This window comes from Oncorhynchus gorbuscha, unplaced genomic scaffold (assembly GCF_021184085.1).
Source record: "Oncorhynchus gorbuscha isolate QuinsamMale2020 ecotype Even-year unplaced genomic scaffold, OgorEven_v1.0 Un_scaffold_1841, whole genome shotgun sequence".
Lineage (NCBI taxonomy): Eukaryota > Metazoa > Chordata > Actinopteri > Salmoniformes > Salmonidae > Oncorhynchus > Oncorhynchus gorbuscha.
This window is the reverse complement of record NW_025746509.1, coordinates 37,391-47,907: the sequence shown is the minus strand read 5'-3', so window position 1 is coordinate 47,907 and position 10,517 is coordinate 37,391. Positions and strand designations below refer to the sequence as shown.

The following is a 10,517-nucleotide window of genomic DNA, read 5'->3' as shown; positions in this document are numbered from 1 at the left end:
TACTATATAGGTAACACAGCTATAGGCTAGTGTACTATATAGGTAACACAGCTATAGGCTATATAGGTAACACAGCTATAGGCTAGTGTACTATATAATATAGGTAACACAGCTATAGGCTAGTGTACTATATACTGTAGGTAACACAGCTATAGGCTAGTGTACTATATAGGTAACACAGCTATAGGCTAGTGTACTATATAGGTAACACAGCTATAGGCTAGTGTACTATATACTGTAGATAACACAGCTATAAACTAGTGTACTATATAGGTAACACAGCTATAGGCTAGTGTACTATATACTGTAGGTAACACAGCTATAAACTAGTGTACTATATACTGTAGGTAACACAGCTATAAACTAGTGTACTATATACTGTAGGTAACACAGCTATAAACTAGTGTACTATATACTGTAGGTAACACAGCTATAAACTAGTGTACTATATACTGTAGGTAACACAGCTATAAACTAGTGTACTATATACTGTAGGTAACACAGCTATAAACTAGTGTACTATACAGGTAACACAGCTATAAACTAGTGTACTATACAGGTAACACAGCTATAAACTAGTGTACTATATAGGTAACACAGCTATAAACTAGTGTACTATATAGATATCACAGCTACAGGCTACTCACTCTCTTCTGTAGATATGAGAGGGATAAACTTGGAGTAGACTCCCTTGCCAATCTGTGGGTTGAACACATAGCAGGAGTAGTTCCCTGCGTCTGACGCCTCCACCTTGGAGATGTACAGATTCCCGGTGCTCTGAGAGACGAAGCGACGCTTATCCGGGTGGAGGAAGACCGGAAACTCGTTGTATATCCAACGGAACGTCACCTCAGCTGGGATACAGAGCAAAAACACAACTAGTAAGAATGTGGTGGTCGGTTTCCCCTGAATCACCTCTGAGTCTCTACGGGGGTTTAGTTTGTGTTCTGTGTAACTCTGAGGTAATGTGAACAACGGTGTTCTGAACAGCCCTTTTCTTCATGAACTTCTATGACTCAACACTGAATACATTACAAGTCAGAATGTTTATGTTTACATGTGAGTCCTTTAACAGACGCTATTACCCAGAGCCACTTGAAGGTAGTGCATTGATCTTAAAGGTCCAATGTAGCCATTTTTATTTCACTATCCAATCAATTCTGGATAACAATTAAGTACGTTAATGTGATTGCTTTGAATTAAAATATTTTTTTTTAGCAAAGAGCAATTTCTCAAGCAATATTTTTTCTAGGACTGTCTGTGAGTGGTCTGAGTGGGGAGGTGAAAACTGAACATTTGCTGTGATTGGCAGAACATTTCACAGTATTATTCCAACCTCATAGTCTGGAAATATGTATAAAACACAGGAAAATCATGTTTTTTTCGAATGCACTGGGCCTTTAAGATAGCTAGGTGGGTCAACCACATATTACAGTCATAGTAAGTACATTTTTCTTCAATAAAGTAGCTATCAGCAGAGTCAGAGCTGGTAGGAAAAGACAAGTATGACTGTTAGTTTGAGTGATCATGTGTATTCTAGTATGTCTGAGGTACTAACTTGGCCATCATGTGTATTCTAGTAAGTCTGAGGTACTAACTTGGCCATCATGTGTATTCTAGTATGTCTGAGGTATTAACTTGGCCATCATGTGTATTCTAGTATGTCTGAGGTACTAAATTGGCCATCATGTGTATTCTAGTATGTCTGAGGTACTAAATTGGCCATCATGTGTATTCTAGTATGTCTGAGGTACTAACTTGGCCATCATGTGTATTCTAGTATGTCTGAGGTACTAACTTGGCCATCGCTTGGGAGGAGCACAGAGCAGCACGGCCCCCTGGCCCTCCTTCACGGTCACAGGGTCTCTCTCTTCATCTGGGAACTCCTCCAGGTCTGGAGATAGAGAAAGATAACGCAGTGGTCAGTTTAACTCTAGCATATAGTTAAACTATAGCATATAGTTAAACTATAGCATATAGTTATGATGTCCACAGACAACACAGCTGTATACCACAAACAGAAGCAATGACTTAGAGACTACAAACACGACATGATACTTCCTGTGTTTGTTCGTCAATTCAGTTTCAGAAATCATGGGGATGTGAATCTACTGTGAGAGAGAAATAGAACCTGTCGACCAGAGTCAACCAGTTTCACTCACATCCAGTACTAGTCTCTCTCAACATGAAATTAGATCATGGCTCGCGACAATACTCACATCCAGTACTAGTCTCTCTCAACATGAAATTAGGTCATGGCTCGCGACAATACTCACATCCAGTACTAGTCTCTCTCAACATGAAATTAGATCATGGCTCGCGACAATACTCACATCCAGTACTAGTCTCTCTCAACATGAAATTAGGTCATGGCTCGCGACAATACTCACATCCAGTACTAGTCTCTCTCAACATGAAATTAGGTCATGGCTCGCGACAATACTCACATCCAGTACTAGTCTCTCTCAACATGAAATTAGATCATGGCTCGCGACAATACTCACATCCAGTACTAGTCTCTCTCAACATGAAATTAGGTCATGGCTCGCGACAATACTCACATCCAGTACTAGTCTCTCTCAACATGAAATTAGATCATGGCTCGCGACAATACTCACATCTAGTACTAGTCTCTCTCAACATGAAATTAGATCATGGCTCACGACAATACTCACATCCAGTACTAGTCTCTCTCAACATGAAATTAGGTCATGGCTCGCGACAATACTCACATCCAGTACTAGTCTCTCTCAACATTAAATTAGATCATGGCTCGCGACAATACTCACATCCAAACTTGACCTTGGCCTCCTTGCTGATGACGGTGCCGTACACGTTCTTGGCGACACAGACGTAGGTCCCTGCATGTTTCTTCTCTTCAGGGTTGTTAATGATGAGGTTCCCTCCCACCAGACTGTAGTGTTCATTGGGCAGCTCCAGCAGCTTGATCTCCCAGTTATCACGCCTCCATCTGGGGGGGAAATGTGGATCTCCCTTTTTACCCATAAATTGTTTTTGTTTTTTGTATAAATTGGAATGAGTCATTCCTCTCCATGTCCTCTGAAAGTTGTATGACTCTAGAACCAATCAAAGTCCTTCAGAACACCTTGTGAATGTCTGTGACTACATGGTAGTAGATCTTAAAATGTTCTTTAAATTTCTGTTAACTTTGGTTTTCCAATGATATGTGACGTACTGTGTGTTACCTTGATGTAGTGTACGGGTTGATTTGTGTGTGTGTGTGTGTGTGTGTGTGTGTGTGTGTGTGTGTGTGTGTGTGTGTGTGTGTGTGTGTGTGTGTGTGTGTGTGTGTGTGTGTGTGTGTGTGTGTGTGTGTGTGTGTGTGTGTGTGTGTGTGTGTGTGTGTGTGTGTGTGGGGTTACCTGTATGTGGGTGCAGGGTTGATGTGGATGTGTGTGGGGTTACCGGTATGTGGGTGCAAGGTTGATGTGGGTGTGTGTGGGGTTACCGGTATGTGGGTGCAGGGTTGATGTGGGTGTGTGTGGGGTTACCGGTATGTGGGTGCAGGGTTGATGTGGGTGTGTGTGGGGTTATCTGTATGTGGGTGCTGGGTTGATGTGGGTGTGTGTGGGGTTACCGGTATGTGGGTGCAGGGTTGATGTGGGTGTGTGTGGGGTTACCGGTATGTGGGTGCTGGGTTGATGTGGGTGTGTGTGGGGTTACCGGTATGTGGGTGCAGGGTTGATGTGGGTGTGTGTGGGGTTACCGGTATGTGGGTGCTGGGTTGATGTGGGTGTGTGTGGGGTTACCGGTATGTGGGTGCTGGGTTGATGTGGGTGTGTGTGGGGTTACCGGTATGTGGGTGCAGGGTTGGCCCGTGCTCTACAGTTCATGGAGATAAGTCTGTCAGGGGACTCCTTTGTGTAGACGATATCCAGAGGCTCCTCTTCAAATATTGGACCGTAGCCAGTAGCGTCATCTGACAGGGCACAACATCACAGTGATGTTACAACAACGTTACAGCAACATTATGTCAATATAACTTTAATGACTGCGAATGGTCGGTTAACACACAATAAAGCCAGACTCATTTTACTGTGATTCAGCGTTTAGGAGTTAATGCTGTATATCAGTGCATTACAAGCTTTTACAGAGTAGACGGTCATGAGAATCAAAACCAGACTCCACTTACCTCCAAAGATCCTGGGCTCACCAAACAAGACGGCCTCTGCAAAATGACGGGAGAAAACAAGGAGACTTTGTTGAGTTTCTCATGGCTAGAACATGGATTAAACTGTACCAGAACGTTCCAACCACACATGAGGTGGAACAGAGCAACATGGATTAAACTGTACCAGAACGTTCCAACCACACATGAGGTGGAACAGAGCAACATGGATTAAACTGTACCAGAACGTTCCAACCACACATGAGGTGGAACAGAGCAACATGGATTAAACTGTACCAGAACGTTCCAACCACACATGAGGTGGAACAGAGCAACATGGATTAAACTGTACCAGAACGTTCCAACCACACATGAGGTGGGACAGAGCAACATGGATTAAACTGTATCAGAACGTTCCAACCACACATGATGTGGAACAGAGCCACATGGACCTAGTAAAAACAGTAGTCCTTCTGAGATGATGTCTAATCTAGTTCATTCTAAGACATGCATAGAAGACAGAAGCAGTCTGTTGAGAGCTACTCACCAGTGTGTGACAGTGAGGAGGAGAGAACTAGCAGGACCAGGGCTGTGACAGCCATGACTGTCTACTGACTGACACACAGACCGACGGAGGTCTGTAACGGACAGGACATGAGCTAGAGAGGAGAGAGAGAAATCACATCAGCTAGAGCTGAGAGAGGAAATGACATCAGCTAGAGAAGAGAGAGAAATGACATCAGCTAGAGAAGAGAGAGGAAATGACATCAGCTAGAGAAGAGAGAGAAATTACATCAGCTAGAGGAGAGAGGAAATTACCTCAGCTAGAGAGGAGAGAGGAAATTACCTCAGCTAGAGAGGAGAGGAAATAACATCAGCTAGAGGAGAGAGGAAATTACATCAGCTAGAGGAGAGGAAATAACATCAGCTAGAGAGGAGAGAGGAAATTACCTCAGCTAGAGAGGAGAGAGGAAATTACCTCAGCTAGAGAGGAGAGGAAATAACATCAGCTGGAGGAGAGAGGAAATGACATCACCTAGAGGAGAGATGAAATGACATCAGCTGGAGGAGAGAGAAATGACATCAGCTAGAGGAGAAATGACATCACCTAGAGGAAATGAAATGACATCAGCTGGAGGAGAGAGAAATGACATCAGAGGAGAGATGAAATGACATCAGCTAGAGGAGAGAGGAAATGACATCAGCTGGAGGAGAGAGAAATGACATCAGCTAGAGGAAAGAGGAAATGACATCAGCTCGAGAGGAAATACAATTATTGTTTATCTTCTTTGCTGAATGAAATAACCCTGAGCATGAGTTGTATCTAATACAGATCTGAATTCATGTATTCATACGCTCCTGTCCACTGTCCTTAGCAGTTTGACAGTACCCTCAGTGTGGCAGCAGCCACAGATCTGAATTCATGTAATCATTTGGTTTGTTTTATTGTTGAATATCCTGGTGTAGAGACAATTCAGCTTTTAGCTGTAGAAATACAACTGGATTCTATTAGATAGACCCCCCAGTGTGGCAGATAGACCCCCCAGTGTGGCAGATAGACCCCCCAGTGTGGCAGATAGACCCCCCAGTGTGGCAGATAGACCCCCCAGTGTGGCAGATAGACCCCCCAGTGTGGCAGATAGACCCCCCAGTGTGGCAGATAGACCCCCCAGTGTGGCAGATAGACCCCCCAGTGTGGCAGATAGACCCCCCAGTGTGCAATTTCCATATCAATTCACTTTGGATGATTTATAACACTCATGAGTCAGCAATATTCTCCAAATATACTGTAGTCATGCAGGCTTTTCTCTGTGAGGGGCTTTTTCCATTAATATAGGCGTTCACACACACACACACACACACACACACACACACACACACACACACACACACACACACACACACACACACACACACACACACACACACACACACACACACACACACACACACACACACACACACACACACACACACACACTGCAGCGGTCAGACGGGTCCGGTCTGGCGTCACACATGCTCACACATCAGTTCTGCAGCAGCATATGAGAGTCATCCTGCAGCAAGACACACCTTCTGAATACTGAGAGGAGAGGGAGGGAAGGAGGGAGGGAGAGAGAGAGTGAGGATAGAGCGATAGGGAGAGCGAGAGAGACACAGAGCAAGTGAGAGAGAGAGAGAGAGAGAGAGAGAGAGAGAGAGAGAGAGAGAGAGAGAGAGAGAGAGAGAGAGAGAGAGAGAGAGAGAGAGAGAGAGAGAGAGAGAGAGAGAGAGAGACAGAGAGAGAGAGAGACAGAGAGAGAGAGAGAGAGAGAGAGAGAGAGAGAGAGAGAGCTGCTCTGAGTTTGCAGTATTCTCAGCTCTCTCAGAGGACAACACAACACCAGTCTCAATCGGCTGCAGCTAGTCACGCTATAGCTCCACCCCTCACCTCACCATTATCTAAAAGTGCAGTCATGCTGCATGCATAATACACTCCTGATTGAACACAGGATGTAGAGCATACCGTAGTCGTGTTTAGTGTCTTTAACACACCTCTGACACCTATATCTGTAGAGAATCCTAGAGATACCCCCATCTTTCCACAGTACTGGCCTCAGCATCCCTGCCTGTCCAGCTACTCAACTGAACCTAGTCTGGCCTAGCTACTATACTCAACCCTGTCTGTTCCAGCTATTATACTCAACCCTGTCTGTTCAGCTACTATACTCAACCCTGTCTGTTCGGCTACTATACTCAACCCTGTCTGTTCAGCTACTATACTCAACCCTGTCTGTTCAGCTACTATACTCAACCCTGTCTGTTCAGCTACTATACTGAACCCTGTCTGTTCAGCTACTATACTGAACCCTGTCTGTTCAGCTACTATACTGAACCCTGTCTGTTCAGCTACTATACTGAACCCTGTCTGTTCAGCTACTATACTCAACCCTGTCTGTTCGTCTGTTCTACTATACTGAACCCTGTCTGTTCAGCTACTTACTAACCCTGAACCCTGTCTGTTCAGCTACTATACTCAACCCTGTCTGTTCAGCTACTATACTGAACCCTGTCTGTTCAGCTACTATACTCAACCCTGTCTGTTCAGCTACTATACTGAACCCTGTCTGTTCAGCTACTATACTGAACCCTGTCTGTTCAGCTACTATACTCAACCCTGTCTGTTCAGCTACTAACCCTGTCTGTTCAGCTACTATACTCAACCCTGTCTGTTCAGCTACTATACTGAACCCTGTCTGTTCAGCTACTATACTGAACCCTGTCTGTTCAGCTACTATACTGAACCCTGTCTGTTCAGCTACTATACTCAACCCTGTCTGTTCGGCTACTATACTGAACCCTGTCTGTTCAGCTATTATACTGAACCCTGTCTGTTCGGCTACTATACTCAACCCTGTCTGTTCAGCTACTATACTCAACCCTGTCTGTTCAGCTATTATACTGAACCCTGTCTGTTCGGCTACTATACTCAACCCTGTCTGTTCAGCTACTATACTCAACCCTGTCTGTTCAGCTACTATACTGAACCCTGTCTGTTCAGCTACTATACTGAACCCTGTCTGTTCAGCTACTATACTGAACCCTGTCTGTTCAGCTAAAATACTGAACCCTGTCTGTTCAGCTACAATACTGAACCCTGTCTGTCGCAGCTACTCTACTGAACCCTGTCTGTTCAGCTATTACACGGAACCCTGTCTGTTCAGCTACTCTACTGAACCCTGTCTGTTCAGCTATTATACTGAACCCTGTCTGTTCAGCTAAAATACTGAACCCTGTCTGTTCAGCTAAAATACTGAGCCCTGTCTGTCCCAGCTACTATACTGAACCCTATCTGTCCTAGCTAATACACTGAACCCTGTCTGTCCAGCTACACTACTGAACGCTGTCTGTTCAGCTACTCTACTGAACCCTGTCTGTCCAGCTACTATACTCAACCCTGTCTGTTCAGTTACTATACTAAACCCTGTCTGTCCAGCTATTATACTGAACCCTTGGCCTAGCTATTCTACTGAAACTTGTCTGTTCAGCTACTATACTGAACCCTGTCTGTCCAGCTACTCTACTGAAACTTGTCTGTTCAGCTACTATACTGAACCCTGTCTGTCCAGCTACTCTACTGAACTCTGTCTGTCCAGCTACTATACTGAACCCTGTCTCTCCTAAAGTCACTATGCAGTCCCAAAGCCCTTCAGAGTCAGATTGTGACCTAAGAGAGAGGAGAGAGAGGGGGGTGCTTCTGTTCCCAGCCAAGGAGGGCCTACAGCAGCAACTAGATCTTCTGCACAGATTGCATCCGCCCTCTGCACAGAGAGAGGAGAGAGAGGAACTATCTACACTGAACAAAAATATAAACACAACATGTAAAGCGTTGATCCCATGTTTCATGAGCTGAAATAAAAGATCCCGAAATGTTCCATACTCATTAAAAGCTGATTTCTCTCAATTTCTGTGCACAAAATTTGTTTACATCCGTCTTAGTGAGCATTTCTCCTTTGCCAAGATAATCCATCCATCTGACAAGTGTGGCATATCCAGAAGCTGATTAAACAGCATGATCATTATACAGGTGCACCTTGTGCTGGGGACAATAACAGGCCACTCTAAAATGTGCAGTTTTGTAACACAAAACAATGCCACAAATGTATCACGTTTTGAGGGAGCGTGCTATTGGCATGCTGACTACAGGAATGTCCACCAGAGCTGTTGCCAGAGAATTTAATGTTAATTTCTCTACCATAAGCTGCCTTCAACTTAATTTTAGAGAATTTGACAATATGTCCAACCATCCTCACAACCGCAGACCATGTGTATGGCGTCGTGTGGGCGAGCAGTTTGCTGATGTCAACATTGTGAACTGAGTGCCCCATGGTGGGTTATGGTATTGGCAGGAATAAGCTACGGAAAACGAACACAATTGCATTTTATCAATGGCGATTTCAATGCACAGAGATATCGTGACGAGATCCTGAGGCCCATTGCCGTGCCATTCATCTGCCACCATCTCCTCATGTTTCAGCATGATAATGCATGGCCCCATGTCGCAAGGATCTATACACAATTCCTGGAAGCTGAAATAGGTGATGAGTGATGACTAACAGAGGAGGGTGCATTTCAGTATAAATGAGGAATAACTCAGGATTCTCCAGCTGAGCAGCTTCCAGCATTTATCATCTGATACCCTGCTGCTGCTGCTGCTGTCCTCCTCACACTCTCTTCTGGCTGGCTTGCTGGCTGACTGGCTGGCTGGCTGGCTGGCTGGCTGGCTGGCTGACTGTCTGGCTGACTCAACAATATTAGCATGTGCTGCCTAGCAGGAGCTCTAGGAATGACTCAGTGATTCATAAAGACTTAGACAACAGCTTTTGTACTGTATCCTAGCAGTATGTCAGACCCAGCACTGACACTTGACCACTGCATAATCTCACTTATCAACAACTACTGTACTTTGCAAATGCAAGTGGTCCAATTTATGAGGCTGTATTATCTTCCTAACCTAATGTGTCATGAAGTCCATCCTCTATAATCCACACAGAATAGAATGCAATAGAATACATTGGAATGCAATAGAATAGAATAGAATAGAATAGAATAGAATAGAATAGAATAGAATGCTATAGAAAATAATGGAATAGAATAGAATAGAATGGAATGTAAATCTTCCTCAGAGCACCACTGATATTGTTCTAGTGGATCCAGAGGCATAGTGAATATGATGAAGACAAGACTGTAAGCATCTTCTACTCTCGTCTACTATCTCTGATCAAGTCCTGAGAGTTGGTTTTCTCTGTCATTCTGTAATCTGATCAACGGGACACTCGTATTTAGGTCAGGCCAGTATTAAGCTGCCTGCCTGGCCCACTGACTGAGTGGGTGTCTGTTTTTCCTGGCTGAAAGCAGAGAAACACCACAGTAATAACACTGACCTCCATATATGTCTGCTTCATTTCTTTTCAGATTTGTATTCTGACTTCTGAATTATCCAGAGAAATATATAGGCCTGGAGTGAATGAAAAGTAATCACCAAAATGTCCTTTCCCCTAATATAAAATATCTTCAATAATGACATTTTTGTCTCTCAAACACCAATAATGTTGAATGAAAGCTAGAAACATCCTACAATAGCTGTGGTTATAATATTACATGTATTCTATAAACATTCTATAATACCTGTGGTTATAATATTAAATGTATTCTATAAACATTCTATAATACCTGTGGTTATAATATTAAATGTATTCTATAAACATCCTATAATAGCTGTGGTTATAATATTAAATGTATTCTATAAACATCTTATAATACCTGTGGTTATAATATTAAATGTATTCTATAAACATCCTATAATACCCGTGGTTATAATATTAAATGTATTCTATAAACATCCTAT

The 10,517-nt window shown here is 43.6% G+C and overlaps 1 protein-coding gene across 1 annotated transcript in view; it reads right to left on the bottom strand.

Annotated features, from left to right (window-relative positions):
• The window catches only part of LOC124024369 (contactin-1a-like), a 31,723-nt gene that overhangs the window by 19,617 nt on the left and 1,589 nt on the right, over positions 1–10,517 (bottom strand). Inside the window, exons 2-7 of the mRNA XM_046338306.1 lie at positions 4,677–4,788; positions 4,154–4,189; positions 3,814–3,940; positions 2,790–2,971; positions 1,799–1,894; positions 648–854 (exon numbers count right to left, since the gene is read on the bottom strand). Of these exons, the coding sequence (XP_046194262.1) occupies positions 648–854; positions 1,799–1,894; positions 2,790–2,971; positions 3,814–3,940; positions 4,154–4,189; positions 4,677–4,731 (703 nt within the window). The 5' untranslated portion in view covers positions 4,732–4,788. The remainder of the gene's footprint in view (positions 1–647; positions 855–1,798; positions 1,895–2,789; positions 2,972–3,813; positions 3,941–4,153; positions 4,190–4,676; positions 4,789–10,517) is intronic.